This window comes from Centruroides vittatus, unplaced genomic scaffold, assembly GCF_030686945.1.
Source record: "Centruroides vittatus isolate TY-2023 unplaced genomic scaffold, ASM3068694v2 contig_3175, whole genome shotgun sequence".
Lineage (NCBI taxonomy): Eukaryota > Metazoa > Arthropoda > Arachnida > Scorpiones > Buthidae > Centruroides > Centruroides vittatus.
The window spans coordinates 946,680-969,813 of NW_027122041.1; the positions used below are offsets into that span (position 1 = coordinate 946,680).

The window sequence follows — 23,134 nt, forward strand, 5'->3', positions numbered from 1 at the left end:
ATAGGTTAGGTTAGGTTAGAATGTGCGTCCCCACTGTTTCCTTTCTTCTGTTTCCTTGAATCAGAGACGAGCCGCCATTTTGGCACAATAGGTAACATTAACCCTTTATTCATATTATATTATGTATGTATTAGCGGTGTGATTGTGCCGTGTTCCTACTAGTTACATCATAAAACAAATGAAATTCTTAGTGAAAATGAAATATTAGCACAAAACCAGTTTTTAAGATTCAAGAACAATAAAAACTAAATCAATATCTAATAAAACAAAACCAGAAAGAGAAAAGAATTTATTTAATCAATGGATTTACGCAAAATGTATTTTAAAAAATTTTCCAGTTTCACAACAAAGATGTTTTTAATTAAATGCCATTTTTTCCTTTACAAAGTTAACTCTTTATTTTCTCGTTAAGACTTCAAAAATTAAAAATAAAAAATCTTTGACATAAAATGTATATTCTGGTATTTATAGTATATTTTTAAGCAAAAAAATCAATATTCCAAATAATTATTTTGATACGGCGAATATTTATTAAAATATCACAAATGTTCTGTCATTCGCAATAATTTTTTTAAGAAGAATTAATGTTTCTTATCGCTCTATTTACTCTAAAATTGATAATTAGAACCGTGTAAAACTTTAGATTTTGCTCAATTCGATCGGAAAAGACTTTTATCCAATATTTTTAATTTATAGAGAATTAATGTAGTGTGGATGATGGCTTTACACAAAGTGAACACGTTATTTTATAAAATATATATCGTGATCTTTGCTCATCTTTTGTAAATTAATGTATGATAATTAATCGATACGCGTAAGAGATTAAATATGTTAAATTATAACATGACAGAATAATGTGAAATTTAGCATAATGTCAAGTAAACATCATTAAAAATAATAAATGATTAAGAGGCATGTTCCATTCTATGCGAATCATTAAAAAAAGAAATATCTGGTGAGAAATCAGCATAGAATCGGCATAACATTTTGTTACACTATTCAAATATATCTGGAATCATTAAGAAATTAATAAAAATGGTATAATATATTGAGAGAATTATTAGATTGATACTATATCGTGAATCATTATAATGATTTATTTCGAGGAAATCTTCAGAATGGTGTAAGATGTATTACAGAATCATTAAGAATGGCGTAACATTTTATAGAACTGCTAGAAAGACACATCATCTTGGAAGAGTATTTAGAATATTAAATCATGTTAGGGGAGTCATTAGAATGGTATACGTTAACAAGATCAGTAGAATGGCATAACAGCTCGAGATTCGTTAATAATGGCATATATCGATACACTTGCTAGGATAGCGTAGTCTCACTGAAAATGATATAACATGTTGAAAGAAGCACCAAGAAAAACATATTTCTGAATACCTGAAAAATTCAGCAATATTTGGATATTCTAATAAATTCTCATCGAATTGCTAATATTCTGCTGAATATTTTCAAAGATCGTTTGGAATATTTCGCGCATTTTTTCACTTTCCTCAGCAAATACAAACACTTGCAAACAATAGCAAAAACTGAAATTTTTAAAATATCCCCAAACACGAAGCTGATACCAAAGAGATTTATCGTTATTAATTTCATTTCCATCCCCTTTATTCAATGAAAACTGAAACTCTCATAAGATTCTGCTGACAGAGCTAAATTTCAAAATTCCTCCGAGATGCATTAACACAACTTCTACATCCTTTTATTCATCATAAAACAAAATCGATAATTAAAATTTCGAATACTTTTTTCTAATTTGCAGTCATACTTCATATCTTAATTACAATTATCTTAATTTAGTTGAGTATTTTTATTAAATAAATCTTTTTTACAATGATAACTACAATTTTTCCAGTAAATTAAATTAAAACTTTTGTATTTTTTAAAGGAAAAAACAAACTTTTTATCATTAATTTCTACGTTTCCACTCCAAAAAAATCACATTTTTATTCCAAAAGTATATTAGCTCAATTGTTAATTAGATAAATTAAATTACAAATTCGTTGTTTAACTGTTTTTTTGTATTTAATTTAAATTACTCAATTTTTGGAATTTTTTAGTTTTTTCTCCTCTTATACAAACAGAAGCACGTAAATTGCTTGATGTAGAATGCTAAGCACGTTTTTTACTGCAATTTAGAATTGTAAGGTGTATTTAATTCTTCAAATAAATCATTATATTTATATATAGAACGGTAAGAACCTTGTGAATAATGGTATTTGTCGCTTTTGGCAAAAACATAGCTTGATTTATTTGAAAGTTTAAGGGATTTATCGGTGTTAAAAATATATAGAAAGAAAGAGGGATAAAATTAAACAAATATCTTCACATAAACAGAATTGTTCTTAGTTTCCTTTTATATATATATTTTTTATTTATGGTTTATAATAGGAATATTGTCTCTAAATACAGATTTAAAACGTAAACGGACTTTTAATAAAGGATTTTCAGGAAAGGTTTGGGTGGTAAACACAGTTTATTAATGTCTTCACGGTTTACTAAATTATTTTAATGTATTTGAAATAAAATATAATTAGCAGAAAATAATTTTTTTAATCACATAAAAGACAAACTATAACTCCAACTTCAAAAGGAAATTTTCAGGAAAACGTTCTAAGTGAATGCAGTTTTAAAATGATTTATTAAAGAGTAACAATTTTAATAATGTATTTAAAATGAAACACAAATGCAAAATAATAAAGAATGCGTATAAAAGTATTACATAAAGACGTTGAAGGGTACGTTGAATTTATATAAAAATCACCTGGAATTTACGACAAATTCTGAGTTTAAATACTGTAGGTTTGTAAGGAAAAAATTAGATGATAATTAGAAGAAATATAGTTTATTAATGTGTTTTCTATTTATTAAATTATTTTAATGTGTTTAAAATAAAATATTATTAACAGAAAATAATACTGTAAGCATTACATTACACGACAGCTTGAAAAGTGATCAAGAATACCTCATTATGTTCAAAAAGTTTGTGCATCTTGATCGTCGTCGTTACCATCAACTCTTCTGTTAGTGGATAGCATTAACATCAATGAACATAAATGAGAAATAATACTGTTTACATCAATAACTAACACTTAGTTTTATTCATAAAATCTCCAAAAACTCTTAAAATTTTGTACATGAAGCAGTTTTCGCTTAGATTCAAGCGTTCTTTTAGAACCATTGTTTAATCTATTGAGTTTGTGGAAGAAAAAAAATTGCTGTTTATGAAATTATAATTTTTTATGATAATCATCCTTAATTTTATGGATCATTTTGTGTTAATACTATATTATGTGCCAAACATGATAGAAACACACACACACATTCATTTAGATTTATCTAAATCAAATTTTTCGATTGGAAAATATCGAAGAAGATATAATCTACAGAAAAATAATCTAAAATACAATCGTTGTAAAGTGGATCATCTAGAATTAAAATCTTTGATGGATTAGTTATAAAAATACAGAATTGATTTACGTTTAACGATCGAATAGATTTTTCTTTTTAATTTCATACGCGACTTTCGAACATGTCATCAATTTGAAGGATGAGAACTGTATAGGTTATATACAGTGGTGGATCACGATTTACGGTAGATAAGATACGAATCTTAAAGATAGTGGATAATGTATGCTAAAACACGATCATCGAGTAAAATATAGTTTCCAAGTAAGAAATTTCTAAATAAATAATGGTTGCCAAGTAGAAAATGACTAAACAAATTAAGGTTTCTAAGTAAGCTTGACTACAATGATCTTGTTTGGTCTTTCTACTTGGCGAACTTTCAAGTGTACAAGTAAAGACTTTTTCTTTTTTTAATTATTTCGCCCTGTGGGCCCTTAGAGGGTCTTTTTATGCCTATTATGGGTTCGGCCGGGTGAAGGAGAACAGGTGGGATCCATAAAAATTTTTAAAACATTATTCTACGAACGGACAATTTTTTCTTTCTAACCCTTTATTTGCGAGTAATCAGTGAATTAACAACGGGATGAAAACAAGACAAAATTCTCTGGAATTAACTTAGTTGTACTGAAACAGATGGACAGATTTTTCAGACAAGCACACAGACAAACATAAGTTTTAATAGTAAGAATGGGCGGACAATCAAACGGACGAATTAGCAAGTGAGCGAATGAAAGCTTATCGTCTGAATGCTTATCTGTATGTATCTACTTAAGACATAGATACAGACGAGATGCTAAAATAAATACTTAAGAAGAGAAAGAATACATTCATATTTTTATGCAGAACAATAAAATAGAAATAACATTTCCTAATATTAGCGATTGGAAGAAAGTTTTGATTTAAATTCTCATTGCAATCAGTTTACATGTGATAAGTTATAAAAAGCATGGAAGAGGGTTCGAGTGAAATAAATTTTATGTTCAGGTGTCAGCCGATTTACATAAGAGCTTAACAACTTTCTTACGAACTTTCTACCGATTTTGATGAAAGTCGAAGACGTGAAAATTATTTATTACCTTGAATTTTCCATGTTCTTTGATTTTATTTCCTATATCATATATTTCTTAAGATTGTTTTTATTAGAAAGTTTCACATAAGTTCTAACATTTTCTCTTAATAATTTTTATTTTGTTCGTCCGTTTGTATATCTTTTTTCTAAATTAAAAATTACAGTAGTAAAATTTTCGTTCGTCTGCTTGTATGTCCAAAAATCTGTTTATAAGTATAAATATTTCGTGTTATAATTGTGTTCTTTTTGTTTGTTCGATCGCTTCTGTCAGATTTCTCAGAAATTAAAATATAGGGACAGAATTTTATAACCACTTTGCTCGTCTGTCGATATGTTCGTTCGATTGTCTGTCCGTTCGGCTAAATAAAACTCTCAGTTTGTCGTGTCGGAAAGCCTCCATCTGTTTGAATATATCCAAGTTTTTACAAAGAGAGTTAAAAGTTTTTCGCTGTTAGTCTTTTTCCGTTTGTCTGCATGTCTGTCAGATTTCTCAAACTAAAAGAATTTAGACAATTTTATAGTTATTTTATCCGTTCACCTATACGTTATTTGCTTAATTGTTAAAGTAACTAATGACGTACAGAGTATGGACAAAATTAATATAAAATTTGTTTGTGTGTCTGTCCGTTCTTGTAAATAAAATTTATAAATCAGATTTTTAATGCTTTCAGGATTATAATAAATACAAACAAACTTTTTGTCTAAGTATTTTTGGACTAGCAAGCCATCATGGGCTTGCTAGCCCATAACATGTTCCAGAAAAATTTTCGAACATAAAACATATCCGATTTTGACGAAGGTTTAGCACAAACAATAGAACATTATCAAACGCATCATTTCATAAATTACCCATTTTTGTGGTCTCCTAAGCCAAGACAAGGAATAAAGACGAAGTCTTTCTTTCCCTCTTAACATCCATTTTATGCACATTAAGCCGAACTCCTAAGGATGTCCTTGTGATCTCTGCATACGTTAACAGGTTTCCTTCAGCATCATACAGAAGAACTTAGCAGATCTCTGCCTTTTCTTTTCTTCATCCTTTCATTTCTCAGGAAACTGAAGAGCATAGGACTTCTCACCACGGCCAAATCCTTGCCAGCCATGTTCCTAGCTTGCGCAGCAAGTACTTACTGTTCCATTCCTCGATGTAACTTAATGGAACACTGCTCGGTGTATAGTCCTAGCTATCTGTTTGCTTATCCGTTCTTCGTTCATCCGTTGGTTTGGTTTCTTTTCACGGAAAATTTCTGAAAACTGAGTTAAAGAATTGCCAGCACATTCGTGTGTCCGTCCGTTAGTTATTCATTTAGCTCTTAATTCATCTATTTGTTTCTCCGTTCTTTGCTTATTCATTTGTCTGTTTGCACGTTTATTTGTCTGTCCGTTCTTCATTCATTCATTTATTTATCCATCAGTTTGGTTGTCAGTTTTCCAAGATTTCTTAGAAATTAATAGTTTACTAAGGAACTCGAAAATTTGTGAATGGTGTGTATTTAAATTGAAAATTACACTATTCAAGTTAAGAAAACAAAAAGACGAAAGGAAAAAACACCTTTGACAAATTATTAACATAGATATAAAAAAAATATATATTCAAAATGCAAAAAATACTGAAAAGTATTGGTTTAGCTATTTTAAAGTAAACAAAACATAAAAATGCCTTCTTAAAGTCAACATTGTTTGAACTTGACTAAACATTTACGTTTAAAAATCAAACGAGAAAAGTCAAGTCGATGCTCTTCCGAATCAAATTGAATTGAGATATCAAAATAAAAAGGTTTATATTCTCATTATATATATGTATATCGAAGAATAAAAGGTCTTTTTAGTAAATACACTTCATAAAATACCTAAAACAAAGGAAGAAAAATCTATAAAATCTCTTAAATAGGATAACAAAAAAAAAGACAATAGAAAATACAACAAAACTGCTTTTAGTTTTCTTTGATGAAAGAAGTAATACATATATTTATTATTATTATGTCACTGAATGTAAATACAGTTAGTGTCTCATTTACATTCGTGAGACAATACCTAATTTGCATATTCTTGCTCCATGAAAATGTTAAGTAATGTCTTTCCTTCTTACTTTACATTAAAATTTCAAAAACCTCATAAAAAATTTATCTAGTTGTTTTCTACTTGTAAAAAAGACTAACTTCTTAAAGGGTATTTTCTGCCCTTTTCCTGCCGTTTTCTTATTTTTTCATGAAGGGTTATCAATAAAGAGATATCTACAGAACATTCTAAGGTATTGTTAAAAATACTCTTACGAGATCGATGTTACGTAATATTTTTGTGTCTTTTTTATATATTTGTAATTAAAAATTGATATTTAATTCAATATTTTATGCAATATTCTTGAACGTATCCTCGCAGTATACGTGAGGCCCAAAAATTAGTTAATTGAGAATGTCGAGGAACTGATTTTTGGCCTTTCTAAACGTTTTGATAGCGATAAACTTATTAGGAAGTTTCTAAAATGCTGTTAATTGTTTATTGAACATGGAGGATCTCATCTTAAACAATTTTTTGAGCCATTGTACTCGAATATGCTCAAAATAATCCAGAATATTTAGTTCGAATCTATACGACGTACTTAAATGTATATTCCCTCTGTGAATATATATTGAATGCGTACAATGAAGTGACCTGTCTATCACACTTCATGAAAGAGAAGACAATAAAAATCAGTAAAAAGAAAACATAAAACAGGATACTTGAATGTAGAGTCGGTCTCAAGCCTGTTAAATTTCGATTGGGTTCAATCGGGACCTGGAAGGAAAGGCACTTTAAGATTATAACCTCTAGTTTTTGTTTAATAATTTCATTTGGTCCCTCAAATGCTAAAGCTGGATCTGTTTAAATCATGTGGAGCAAATAGACGTCACTGTATGATCTTACAGTTGATATACAAAATAAAATGTAAAGAAATTAAAGTGTTGCCTCAACATGTTACTTTTCTAACAATTTTTTTACATTTCTCAATCCATGTCCACAAAGTCATGAACTAGGAAAGAGAGAGAGGGGGATGTATACAATGCGTTCACATTGTACTATACATATTCAATACACATATATAGAAGTTTAATACATTTTTTTTTTAATTAGATTGGATTGATGGAATTAGGCAACACAATTCTTGGGCGATTTGCCAAGATCTCTCGTTGCTTCCCAAGGTAGACTTTCTATGGAAAACTGGCCCTATTCAGGTGTTAGACATGTGAAGAAAACCCGAAAAATTCCACGCTGTTGGTGAAGCGCGAACTCTCGGGTAACTACCACTATTTATTGGAGAGATTGGAGCCGAAGTTTTCAACGCGAAAACGTGTACGTCGGACGTTCTGCGCCGCTTTCCCGTAAGCCTAGAAGTTTGGCAATGGCCTTTGGAATGTCGAGCATGATTCCACTGACTTTCCAAACGCCATTGCCAAACTTCTAGGCTTACAGGAAAGCGGTGCTGAACGTCCGACGTACAAACTTTGGCCTGAACCTCGCTATTGGTGTTATCTCTTCGCTCACTGTGGATAACATTTTCGGAAACATCATGTTCAGTACACATTTATGTATATATCATGTAGCGAATACAAATACTGTACTTAAATAAGCATTTGTCTCTGAATACGAATTTCTATTTCGAGTACTTGCAGTATGCTTCAATAAATCCAATTCTAATTAAAAAAAATAAATTACTCTTATATTTAAAAAAAACTTTACAGTGAAAAACGAAAATTAAATTTATTTTCACATTAATTTCCACTTCAAAAAATAAATTACTAAATTTAACATTATTAAACATCAAAGTGGAGCGCATGATTTATTTTAACGCCTTGCATACACCAAAACTTTGCAGAAATGAAAACAATTTTGAATATAAAGCGTGCGCTGCAATGTTTAAATTAATAATAAACTTAGTTTTATCGCCTTATTAAACAGCTAATTTAATCCTATTTTTAATTATAATATTCACTTCGGTTGGTTTAATGATAATTTATATTAAATACCACTTACGTAAAGGCCAATTTTTTTAAAAGAAAATAAAGTTTTATATATAATGAATTCCTGTCGAAAACACTTATTATTCCTCCGAAAATGAATTTTCTGAGGATTATTATATATAACTTACATTTATAGATTATTGCACGTTGTAAATCATGGGATTATCGTTATCAATGTCGTAAACACAATTATAGGAATTATGTTGAATGAAACGGGATTACAATTATATTAAATTTGTTAAATGTTTGAGGGGTAACTAAACAATTAATTCAGTATTATTATTTATAATCACTTAACAAAAATTTCATGGTAAAAAAATTAATAAAATTAATGTAAACACATTCAAAGGAGGAAATTAAAGTAAATTGCATCATTATTGTAATATAAGTTAAGTCCCGTGAGTTTTGTATTCAATTTAATAAGTGACAGAAAGGATTTTTCTCACTAAAATCCAACAATCAAGAATAAGAAATAAATAAAATGTTTTTTTTTTATAATTTACTTCTTATATATTTTAAAATAATTGCAAATTAACGGAATTAAATTAAGTTTTTAAAATTAGGTTTATCCTGCTTAATACTTAACAAGAAGATTTTTAAAAATCTGTAGAATAATTGACCACGTACAGACAAACAAACAGATCAATGAAGTTACTTATGTAATGTATAAAATCGTAAGGCCACTTTATATCAGAATCCAATAATCAAGAATTAAATTAATTTACAATTATTATTTTTTTAAATAATATTTGCCAATTGACGTAGATTAATTAAGTTTCTCTTAATTAAATTGATGAAATTTAGGAATTAAAGAAATACGAATAGTTAACAGACAACAGGCAGACAATATACAAATCAATGAAGTTATTTACATTTTGTATTAAATCTCAATGCCAATTTGTATCAAAACTTTCATAAATGTGAAGCTAAAGCAAAAAGTCCAATAGCCTACCAGTGGCAAAGTGGATAAAACTACTGAACATTAGTTCGCGCCTGATCAAAGGAATAGACACGTGGAATTTTCCAGATTTTCTTGGCATATCTAGCCCATAAATAGGAACCTAAATGGTCCCTATACCCATGGCAAAGTCCCAATAAACACCCCTCCTTGACAGATCTCCTGCATGTTGCGTTGCCTTATCTCTTCAAACAAAATCCAATAATCAAAAATATTTTAAGAGAAAAAAGTAATATACTTAAAAATTTAATTATTATTTTTAAAAATATTAATTTTTAATTAACGAAATTTAATTCAATTTTTATAAATAAATATATATTTAGTTAATAATTAACATGAGAATTTAAAATTTTGAAAAATATTTACAACAGACAAACAAACGCATGAATCAAGTTAACTCTTTGCGTGTGTTACGTATCATATCCCTATTCCCATGCAAATCTGTGTAATAATTTTCATAAATACAAACTTCGATACAACATTTGTTCAACGTTGAAATCGGCGCTAAATCGAGTTTGATGTTAAATTGAATAACTTCAAATAATAAGAATTATATATAATACCTAATAATGGGTTTCCACATAAAGGTTTAAACGAATATTTATGGGAAAGAAGAAGATCCGTTTACGTTTGGCACTATTTCGGAGGGCGTTATATCGAGGTTAGACTGAACTGCATAAATATCAAGTTCTTTTATGAGAAAGTAATTTTGATGTTATTTAATTGATTAAAAAATGAAGGAAATTGAATAACTTTTATCTCTAATTTTGCAAATTGAAGAAGTAATTTTGTTAATTTAACTTATTTTCACATCAGCATTGATAGGTAATTTTAAAGTATTTTAATGAAAATGCATTATCATCACGAAACTTTGTCTCATCTATTTCCTAATTTATAACACCAAATTATCCATTCATCAGTAATTTCTAATTTACAATTAACTGCTAATAATTCTGCTTCATTATACTGTTATAAATTCGTTTTGCTTTGAAGAAGAAGAAAGAAGAATAAAAATTCAATTGGTGGCACTTTAACGAATTTTTTACGTCATTTTTTTCTTGTTGTTTACTAATTTAAATATATATTTTCGTTTTTTATTTTTAATTACAAAGTATATAATAAGGGTTTTTATTGGATTGCAATTTGAAAAAAATTATAGACCTATAAATTCTCACTGTCCTCCGTCCGTCCGTCTGACTTTCTTTAATCTCGAGAATGGAGTTAGATAGATGAAAGACGAGACCAGATATGGAAAGATTAGGGATAGAAGATTAACTGTATACGAACTTCCGATGCATGTGATTCAATTCAAAAATTTTCCCTGAAAGGTGTTAGGTGACCTGCGCTATGCTATTGTTGAAGGAAAAGTATGATGTATTGGGGCAAGATACTACTAATTTGAAGTGGAAAGCATATATTTTAATTTAAATAAACTAAAAAGATATGAGTAAAAATTGCAGTCTGGCATTCTGATGATGTCACAATAAATAATTGCTTGTATTAAAATTTAAGATCTTCGAATGTAAATACAAAATACTCTGTGTCGATTTTACATCTTTAAAGAATGATCCCAATCAAAATGGTTAACTCGTACCCTTTCTTGGGAAAATTTTGAGAGATCTTAATTGTATTAAAAATAATTCTTTAGTGGATTTCGAGTCCTCTAAAACTGCGGATCATAGGTAAATGCATTAGGATGTGGCGTTAAAACGGCACTATAAATACTACAAACTCGTAAATACTGTATTTTCTAATATACTCTAGCATTATAGATACTACTCTTACATATTACAAATAATATCAATTCTTGTAAATAATAAATACTAAAAATATTTATGAATTTGTGTAGAAAGAATTTATCTAAGATCTCCTCCAACAGTATTGTCTCCTTACTCCAAGATTAGGAGATAGTAAATAATACTACATAGAAAAGTACTTCCAGTGTAATATTCCATTATCGTAACGGTAATAAAGTGCCTTCAAGGTACTATTCTTCTATATGTATTATTCATTTATATCAGGTTGTTGGAATAAATGAAGTTTTAAATTATAAGTAACAAAATACTGTTACTTATAATTTAAAAGTATTATTTACATATACTTCAATTTACATGCGTTCAAAAATAATTGATACATGCCTTTGGAGTTCTAAATTCTATTATAAATATTATAACAGAAAAGTACTTTAATATAGTCTACTACATAGATCATAATAAAGTTTTTCTATGATATTATTGTCCTAGTATTTCGTTTTGTTATGATTATTTCCAAGATACTGCTACAGTAGTATTTCTTATTTTAGAAAATAAAAATAAATGTATAAATATTTTATTTTTTATTTTATATTAGTCTTAAATAAATTTAACAAAAATATGTAAACTGTGTAAGATGAGGCTTTGATACAGTCCTGTGGTATTCATTTCAATATATAGTGATTCGGGGTAAGATGGCAAGCGAGGGAAGATGCCTAATTTTTGTTATTTTCAAACGGATGATAGTGTCATGTGTTTGTATGATGGATCGTTGGGCCAATATTGAGTGCGAAAAGCTAAGGTTGGCTACCGTTACCACATTTTCTACATCAGCTACACTGGGAATCTTAGCCCGACAAATGGGAAAGATGCCACATTTTTCTTCGGATAACATGCCTACTTTTACTAAATTTTTTTCTCGTTTAATTGCAAGATATGCATAGAAATTATATAAGGACTTCTCAAAAAGGTTTTGGACTGAAAAAAGCTTTCAGCTAGCCATAGAGCACGTTAGAACGGGCGGGAACTTAACAATATTTATATACTGTGCTGTTACACTTACTATAGAGTACTTTGTACTACATATGCAATAAATTAAATTTGGTTAAGATATTCGGAAATTAACTTTATGCAATTATATTTGTTATTTTACCCCAATGGCATTTTAGGCATCTCACCCCGAGTATCCGGGTGAGATGCCTAAAATGCCAGACAATGAAAAAGTCGTCATTGCAAACACAATACATAATTATTTTTGATATACTCCAAAGTTTTATTTGAAAAACATGCTTAAGAATATGATATTTTCGTTAGAGGCCTCCAAAACCCAAATTATCGCTATAATTTCCATCATACGTAAAATGTTAGGCATCTTCCCCCGATTCTCTCTACATACTTTTTAAGAGTTTAAATAATAATAAATATTTTTAAAATAATAATTTATAGTCAGGGTCGTATTTAGTTTGGTTTGTCTACGGCAACAAGACATTTGACGATTTGTCGAGGAATGCCTACTAGGAAGACTTTTATGGAAACTGGCCCCTATTTTAGTGTTAGAAACGTGAAAAAAAACCCGGTAATCTCCGTGTGGCCGTTGGCGAAGCGCAAAGCAACGACAAAACTACCAATGTTCAGTGGTTTTACCATTCAAGCCCTGGTGGCTCGACCGTATTTACATTTGTGGTCCTAAATTGTAACACAAAATGCTCCTTCCAACATACAATAATAATAAAATTTAAAGCGCGAGGTCCTAAGTTATAGGCTCTTAGCGTAAGACCATAAATCTGTTTAGATCAGGGGTCCTCAAACTTTCTGACTGCCGACTCCTTCAACGGTTTCTCAGACTTTTATTTCCCATTTTCTTTTTTGCAAATATAGTTAATAATAAATAAGTTTAGCATGTCAATATTAATCCTGTGGGGTTCGGGCCGTCAAGATGTTTTCTTACGTACGTTTTTGATAGGGTCCTGCCACCAGCTGTGTTTTACCGGACACACCACCGATTTGGATGAAGTAAATGACTAAGGCGCGAGGGTAAGAGTCACTCTGAAGTCCAGGAATGAACCTCTCAGAAGGAAGAATATAGAGTCAGATATAAACAATTAAAAGGAATTTATTAGCAAAAAAACTGAAAGTTCAGAACAGAGTTATCAAATCCGATTTTTGGAAATCCGCCTATCTTTATCTATACAACGAGGGGGTACCTAACGGGGGTATTCAAACTACGCGACTCACAACATACCATTTGAACAAGATGTCTTCTTTTGTCTATTTCGACAGTTGGTCAATCTCTTGATCCTGTTTCACTCTCGCTCTTTCTTGCTTGTACTGTTCTGGTATTGTCTGGACGGGACTGCACGTTCTGGCTGCTTAAGTCCTGTGTCTGTCTGACCACCTCTGGTCTATTCTCTCTTGTTTGTTGTCATGGGTCTGCTCTCACTTACTGCTTGTTTTGAGTGTGAGAATTATACTGGTGAGAACCTCTGTCTCTCTCTGAGTATGAAAATGATACTCCCCGTTGAGTATGGGAATTATACTGATTTTTGTCGGGCTGGAGCTCTACTTTTTAAATATTTCCAGCATGGAAATATTTGTCATCAGTGATAATTCATTTCTGGTGTCATCATCGGGTGACGATCTATTTGCGGTTTTGTCATTGCAGCTGAGATGGTTGTCTTCTGTTGTTTTTATTTGGCAATGACATCTAGTCCTTGCAGAGTCATCATTGAGTCGATGCGACTCATCTTGTTTTTGGGGCAGTTCTCATCATTACTCATTGATTGCTTTGTCATTTTTCCCTTGGCATGTTGTGAGATTTGGATAATAAACTGTTTTATTCTAATCGTTGTAAGTTAATATTAAGATTTATAAGAGGGGGGTCCCTAGATTGTTGAAATAGGCAAATTTCCTCTTACAACTTCGGTTGTTGTTTAAAATACAATCAAAATTCACACGAATACATAATTATCAAAAAAAGGTAAAAATAAGTGATTAAGTAAATATTATTATATTACAAATGTTGTAAACAGTAGTTTACAAAATGTTAACATCGAGGTATTTTTGGAGGGGGAGGGAAATGGTGGTCCTCACAATCCGCACGACGTTTCCATGAAAAAGATCTGGTTACAGTGGGCAAATTTACAATAACGTTGAACTACTATATATCGTATATAACCCATTGGATTAATAATTTTTAATGAAATTTTTTCAACTGACCCCCTCACCCACCAGTAGCGAAGTGGATAAAACCACTGAAGTTAATCACGGATTCGCGTCTCGCCAATAACTGACCGCCTGGAGTTTTTCGGGTTTTCTTCATGTGTCTAACACCTAAATAAGGCTACTTTCTCTATAGAAAGTCCTCCTAGAAAACATTCCCCTTGAAAGATCCCCTATATATTGTATTACTTTATTCCATTGAACCAAGCAACCACTCCACCTCCTAAATTATACTACAAAGAGATATCTAAGTTTGTTTATGTGATGACCCTATTTATAATAAATATAAGTTTTTTATTTAGGCACTTAATATTTTTAGTAATATTAAATAATAAATTTCTAACGTAAAATAAATTATTCAATATATAAAAACATATTGTTAATTTAAAAAATTGAAATATTTGGAATTGAATTTTTCATAGAAATCACTGAATTTTATATTTTTCTCAAATAAACAAAACCAAAAAAGCATAATTTATGTAGATACTTCCTCGAGGTAGTCACCATTATCACATCATTTACGTGAAAATTTTCATAATAAATTATTATCTCTCTATAAAATGGAGAAAATATGTAAATGTTATTGTCTTTTGAAAGTTATCTTCGAAAATTTTTTAAAATATCATTTTTTAAGAGTCAACATTTCATGTTTTTTAACGGAAAAAAAGTCGATTTTAAATTGGCATCTTTATAAATATATATATTTTTTTATTTTTAACGCATTAATATTTTTGAAATTATAGATATTTTATAAAATTTATTCCTTTCTGCAATTTTGTAAAGAGATAAAACGTTAGATAATGGTTATTTATTTACCTTTCAACGACCGTTAATAACGGTTACATGTTAGTTGTTCCGTTGGATCAATTTTATTCGTTGGACGAACTTTTGTTGTATCGTACAAGGAAAGATATATATATATATTTTATTCTGGCACATGTGAACTGCTTGAGGGAACTCAAAGTGATGTGATGTCTTATCATGATACCAATAAGAGAAAATAAAAGCCACAGTTGGTTCTGTCAGTACGTTGAAAGATATTGGAAATCTATCAATATTATGTCTTAGATAAACAACATTTTCTCATCCTCCGCAATCATTTTCGCAATTATCACAGGTTAAATAATTTTATAATAAATAACACAAACACCTAACACAGTTTTTATTTATATTTTACGACATTAAATATATATATATATAAATCAATCATAAATAAGTTATATAAACACGTGAAGCTTACTATAAAATATTTAAAATACTTACTATGCGTATAGTAAGCTGCAAGTGATACTGTTTAAAATTTTAAATACTTGCAGTTTACTATTGTAGTGTAGTTTAGTAGTATTATTTGTAGCTTGCTTACGGCTTACTGTGCGTATAGTATTTTGAGTATTTATAGTATTAAGCTGTAAGAATACCATAAATACTAAACTACACAGCTGTATTTTACACTAGGCCTAATACTTGCAGGTTACTGTACTTCAGTTAACTATAAAATACTTTAGTATTATTTTATAATTATTTTTAACTATAAGAAATATTTTAATTACTGTACTATACTAAATTAATAAGCAGTAAGTATTAGGCTACTGTACTATAGAATGCATTCCAGAAGTTTAGTATCTGTAACGTTACTTACAGCTTAATATTTTAGTAAATATTAATTAGAAGTTTACTATACTTTACATATTACTGTTACGTATTTTATAATTATTTTTATATAAAATTTTTCATATTTATTTTTTTAAATATGTATATTTTAAATCGACAGATGGCACTACGTACAAATTAGCATTTTTATATATCCTTATAAAGGAAGAAAATAGTAAAATTGAATCGAAATTTTAGTTTTAATAGGAATTTATATATAAATGTCTTATTTGAATGTGGCAAAATTTTATAAAAGGATGTAGTTAAGATGAAATTTCTTCGAATAAATAGCTTCGAGTAAGATGTAAGTGAGGTTTTCTTTTGACGTTTTTCCAAAGAAGTAAAGCTTTTGTGTAGTCCTGCGAAAGAAATAAAAATTGGGCACTTTTCTAAAATATTTTTGGATAAGTAGACTTGAAGTAGATTCGCGTAGCTAAAAGCTGCAACCAGACGGATTCTTGCTTCTAGGTTTCAACAATAAATCTATTCACGTATACTAACAGATTTAGTCTTGCTGATATCCTTAAGAAAATAAGTTTTAAGGTATATAACCCAGTACACACTTCTAAAAACCGTTTTAAATAACATTAAAAAAATAAAAATATTTCAATTTTATATATTATATTTGTACAATACAATATAAAATAATAATAAAAATTGTACAAATACGAGTAATCGTATTTGTACAATTTTTATTATTATTTTTTGCAGATTAACCGTGTACTTTAGTCTATTATGTTTGTTATAACAATTAGCGTGTTTCTTTTGTATAGTATATTATAATATACTGTAATTATATATTAACCGTAAAAGATTAAGAATAATTTTTTATTATAAATTAATTTTCGCTAAAGAATATTAAATTGCATGTTTTATAAATAATTTTTACGAGTCAATCTTTATCTTTTTCTTAAGATAATTTAGATTAGAATTTTGATTTCACTAAAAATTTTAGTTCAATGTTATAATTACCTATCGATTATCTGTTAGCGTAATTATCAGTTCATTTGTCAATTAAAATTAATCACTCGATTGATCAACTAAAATTTTAGCCCTATCAAGACATTCTTGCAATCTAATTAGTTTATTGTACTACTAAAATTCTTATAATTTACTTGAGTTAGCTTACTGTAATAGTTGAATCCATGTATTTAATTTGAACCATATTAAGAGATCCGTGTACACTAAATAAAAAAAACTTTATTACCTTAAACTTTACAGTTTCTTTGAACTATTTTAATCATTATTTGACTCCGATTAAGGAATCCTTGTATTAATACATGATTCATATTAATTAAAAACGATTCTCTCTGAAATACTTGATTAAGTTTCAATTTTTTATTCGAATCAAAGCTAATTCTCGATTCATCTAAGAGCTGGTGATTCATTTTAAAAAAAGGATATTGAATCAGGCTAAAATTTCAGAGGGTCAATAAATATTTCAAAGAATTCCGAGAAATACTTTGTTATTGATCCAACTTTAGTAAAATAATTTCCGCGCGAGTTGGAATTTTACATACAAATCAATAAAAAAAAAGTAATAAAATATTATAAGCTTTAATTTAAAAACTAAAAGTTGTTTATAAATTATTCATCATTTACAATTGATGCTCGTATGTAATAGAATTAGGCTATATATATATTTATTCTAATAATATAAAATGCTGAAAAATAACATCAGTAAATAAATAACGCGATTTTATTATATATATTTTAAATTTAAGCAGAAATAATAATTTATAATATAAAATACCATTTTTTGTTGTACCCAAAAAACGGTATTTCATTAAATCTATTAAAGTGGTGCATTTTCGTTCTTAAAAACGACTATTTTATAAATATTTTTTATAAAAAATATAAATAATATTATTTTTATAGTTTTATTAAAGAATTTAAATTATAAATTAATCAAATTAACAACTTATTTTACCATAAAATATATAAATACCGATTTATCAGAATTAACTTCCAAATTGTAATTTGTGGTTTCCCGAGGCATCTGTAAATAACTTTAATTATTTATAATTATACATTTATTATTAAATAATAATAAAAACTTTAGTTTATAACTTTTCTATTTTCCTGGTATGTTTACTAGAATTTTTTTTTTTTTTTTTTGTATCTTTCTGATACTTTTCTTCAATTATTATTTTTTTAGCACTTTTTTGGTATATTCCTTATATATTTTTAGAATTTTTCATATATTTTTCAAATATTTAAATGTTTTTTCTAGAATTTTTTCTGTATATTTCCTGCAGAATTAATTTATTACAGTATTTGTAAATTAGCAATTTTAAAAGTATTACAGGAAAACTTCATAATAAGAAATAAGTATTATTTTCCAACTGGTCGATCGCGATCCCCTATTACTTCAGCCAAGCAACATTTATTCAGACAAGCTTGTTTGTATATATTAAATTCATATCATTTTTATAATAACAAAACAAGTTATATATTTTTAGAAAATTAAAATATATATATATATATATAATTAATAAAATTAAAAAACAAAAATTGTTTATTTTTTAATTAACAAACATAATTTATGATTGGAGATGATATTAAAATACTTCAGAATTAAAAAATATTTATATTAAATATAACCAGATAATTGTTAATGTTTTATTATAACATTTTAATATAAATAAAATTAATTTTAGTAGAAAATTAACGTTTAATATTATTATAAATTTATTATTTTTTAATACATTAAAAGAAAATATGTCTAACAGCCAGAGACGTAAGTAAAAATTAATCTCTTCGTTAGTAAAACGATTTTAATAATCAGAAAAAACATTTTAAAAACGTTAAAAATAAACATTAAAATTTAATGGATTTCTTTTATTTTAATGGATGTTTAAATTTATAATAAAGTTTTTTATAGTACAGTTTTTATCTAGAGTTTTTTTTTTTTTTTGGTAAATACCAGAATATTTTTCTGTCTTTTTTTAGACATTTTCAGAAAATTTTCTTGTATTTTTCTGATATTTTTCTAGAATTTTTCTTGTATTTTTGGTAATTTTCATGACACGAGAAAAATTATAGAAAAATTTTGTCAGAAAAATTTAAATTGAAAAAAATTCCAGAAAAATATATTTTTTCTATATTTTTCTTGATTTATTTTCCTACAACTTTTTCTTTTATGTTTCTAGAATTTTTCTCGTATTTTTGACGAGTTTAATGATCGTTAATTAATTTACAATTAAAGATTAATTTATATGTGGATAAATTAATAAAGAAATGATTGTTCCTTGCCACTTGTTTGTCTTGTTTTGGCTCATAGAATCCTCGAAGTCGGAAATGGAAAGAGTATAATTTTTACTTGTTTTTAACTAAAAATTTTTTATTTTTAGTGTATTAATTTATATATTTTTAACTCGAAACGTTTTGGCCTTTACGATAGAAGTACACGAATGATCTATACTGATGAATACTCTTAAATACATCACTGAATTTCCATGAATAAAACGTAGTGTTACGTTACGTTAAAATTCGGTTTTATAGATAAGATTTGATACAACTTTTTATATATCAGATCATGGTTACGCTTTCAAAAATTGTTGCCGTAACAGCATTTAAGTTTGCGGTATATACGTTCTTATATAAAAGCTTTTAAGTTAATACTGTTATAGAAACATTCATAGAAGAATACTATAAGTTTTCAAGAGAAAGATGAATTTTGACCGACTCCAATTCGAAGAAATACCAAAATTTTTCTATGTGACCTTACCAAGTTTTATTTTATTATGTTGGCATCACCTGGGATTTCTAAAATAATCGAATTTATTTTTCTTCTCCTTACTTCAACGACTGTCTGATGATGTTGCATTGAGATTTTCTCGTTTTTTTTCTACTTTTTTATTAAATGTTTTTGGCTTCAGACCCAGGAAACAATGTAGAAAATAAGGTTATTTACATTTTCATTTTATACGATTTCCGGAAAGGTATATATATGAAATTGGAAATTGTAAAACTGATACAGTTTCTGCCAAAGTTTGTAGGACTGGAGGATACTTGAGTAAGATTATTAGGTTAGTTCCAGCATCAATGTTGAAAGTAGCTATTAGTGTCGGTTCATCCGTCGATCTCACGTTCTTATTTTTACAAAATAACATAGAATAGACTATACAGATTTTAATGTAAAAGGATGACAGCTTTGTTATGTTCATTTCTAACTTAAAATTACAAATATGCTCTTTAACAATTGCACAATGATTAAGACTATGCTCTTAATCTTTACTATTACAAGTATAAAATTAGGTATTAGCCTATTATAAATATATTACATTTATATAATATAATAATTTATAATTATATATTTAGTATAGACCTATCTACCTCGATATAACGATCAAATAGAAATATTTAAATGAGAGCAACGAAGAAAAAAGTGTTAGAAAGACTGTTTATTTATATCGTTAGATTAATTAATTAAATTTTTGCTGAATTAATATAATTTGGATAACGAGCAGTCACTTGAAAAGGACATTTACGTCATATTTTCCTTCTCGTAAGAGAATCACTGATAATGAGTTAAGTAGTTAAAGTATCTCGATAATAATTAGAGTAAATATACTTATACCAATTTAATTACATTTATTTTATGTATAAATGTATTGTTTTTTACCGACAGAATTCAAAATTTAATTATGAAAATGGCAACGAAAATTGGGAATCAACTTTCGCTTAATTATTTCTACATAATTAAACTTATATGAGAGGAAATTAGATTTTATTTTTTTAACTTTATAATATTATAATGAATATTATATATATTATAATTAGAGCTTAAAGAGTTTCTCTACTAATGTAATAAATTTAATGATTCTAAAAGAAAATAACATTTAACTATTCATCATTAAACTGAATTATACATTTAAAAAAATTATTTTAATGATCATTATAAAATTAATTATTAATTTTTATTTTATTACAAATTAAGTACACAGAGCAGTGGTTTTCAATAGGTTTTTTTTTTTTGTAACAGATACCCTAGTTGTCTTTCAGTGATTTTCAATCATTTCTAACACACTGCAATGTCGTCAAGGCAACTTTTGACGTAGAAAATTACGGTTAGATTTACCATATTTTAATAATAAAATTGCTTATTTTTTCATCCATAATGTAAATAAATTTATTAGGTATTAGAGAATCTTGCAACAGTCTTGAGTGTTGAAAACCATTGATATGTAGAGTATTATAGTTAAAGTCATCAGGTATTGAATATTTTAATAATAAAAACTTAAACATTTTTTTCAGATATTATGCCATAATGTACCCATTAAATTTTCGCTGGACAAAATCTCGTGGATCTTTAGTCGTTTTCTGCATCTGGTTGCTGGCTATAGCATTATCTAGTGTACAACTCATACACGGTAAAGCAAAGAAATTCGTTTTGGGTGGAGAAGAATATTACGACTGCGTAGAAGAATGGAACGAAATTTCGGGAAAAGTACTATTTTTTACATTAAAAAAAATTTAACTAAGTAATTAAAACACTACAAAGATACTTAAATTCCCCTTTGTTTCAGATATATACAGTCGTTGTCTTTGCGGTAACATTTGTTCTTCCAATGACCATTCTGATTTACACATATTCAACGGTTGGTTGGAAAATGTGGAGACATACATTACCAGGAAATGCTGATCCAACAAGAGATCATCAGCAACTACAAGCAAAAATTAAGGTTAATGGTATTTTTAGCATAATTAGGCTTACATTTTTCTTCTGTTAACGTATATTAAAATTCTTATCGTTGTAATTATTAAATATTTACAAAATTTGATGATATTTTCTGATACAAATATATTCGCAGGTAGTTAAAATGTTGGCTGTTGTAGTACTATTATTCGCAGCGTGTTGGCTTCCTATACACGTCCTCAATTTATTAATATACTTCTTTAAAGATGAATTAAGTCCAAATACCGATAATGAATATTATGGATACATCGCAGCATTTTTCAGTTGTCATTGGCTTTCTATGGCTAACAGTTTCGTCAACCCGATAATCTATTGTTTTATGAGTGATAATTTTCGTGTAAGTATTAATTCTTACATTAAATAAACCAAAAGTTAATTATTTTGAACGGTTTTTTGACCCTAATTTTTGATTATTTTAAAAGTACTTTTCGAGATTTAGCCTGTAGTAATCTGTATTATAATCAATTATCTCTTGACCTCTATCAATATCCCTTTGTTTAAATGTGACAGAAAGTTGCTGAATGATCCTGTTTCATTAATCTAGGAACTAATTGCAACAATTACTTACTTAGTTGCAACTAACAGCAATTGCATTGTTAGTGTCTAAGTGGATGAGTGCGGTTAAGTTGAATTTACGGCTTTATATAGAGTAGCCCAAAAGTGAGTTAATCATTCTAAAGATATTGAATCGCTTTTGGGCTGCTTTGCATTTATGAAATATATTTTTTTAATATAATAATTTGACTAATTTATTATTGCTTCATTTACAATATAAATAATTTATAATATTTATTATGTCTTAGGCAGATCTTAAACAGCTGGTGTACTGTTGTTGTGCGGATATCAGGAAGGAAAAAGGTGCTCGAGGTTTGACTCCAGCTTTCAACAGCTCTTGCTCGAGTTCTTTCCATACAACATCCATGATAATTACAGGAAATAATGCTAAATATATTAAAAATAACGACATTCCACTTACACGTAGCACAAATAATCAGTCTTTAATAATTCAATATTCTTCTGATCATTCTTCCAAACGTGAACGTGGCATGTGTTCAAGATAGATTACTTGCAGAAAAATCAAATAATTTTTTATTATAATATCATAAAAATATTATAAAAAACACAATATATATTTAAATTTTTGTTGTATTATGGTAATATATATAATATATTGTATGAACTTACATTTAAGAATTATATTTTCAAATAAATTTCTGGAAAAATTATTTTAAAATCAACTTTTAATGAGATCATAAACCTAATTCTAAAATAATTTAAAATTAATTAATCGAATAATTTTAAGCAATTAACGTTACGAAGCGCAGAAACGAATAAAAGATTTTTCATTACTTTCAACCAATTTTTACG

At 27.9% G+C, this 23,134-nt stretch overlaps 1 protein-coding gene across 2 annotated transcripts in view; it reads left to right on the forward strand.

The window, feature by feature from the left end:
• Positions 1–22,881, forward strand: part of LOC136973467 (RYamide receptor-like) — a 36,685-nt gene extending 13,804 nt beyond the window's left edge. The window contains exons 2-5 of one of the 2 annotated variants that reach the window (XM_067268199.1): positions 21,325–21,517; positions 21,597–21,752; positions 21,882–22,103; positions 22,570–22,881. In XM_067268199.1, the coding sequence (XP_067124300.1) occupies positions 21,325–21,517; positions 21,597–21,752; positions 21,882–22,103; positions 22,570–22,827 (829 nt within the window). In that variant the 3' untranslated portion in view covers positions 22,828–22,881. The remainder of the gene's footprint in view (positions 1–21,324; positions 21,518–21,596; positions 21,753–21,881; positions 22,104–22,569) is intronic. The other variant, XM_067268200.1, reaches the window with a different exon arrangement.
• Positions 22,882–23,134: the final 253 nt, after the last annotated feature.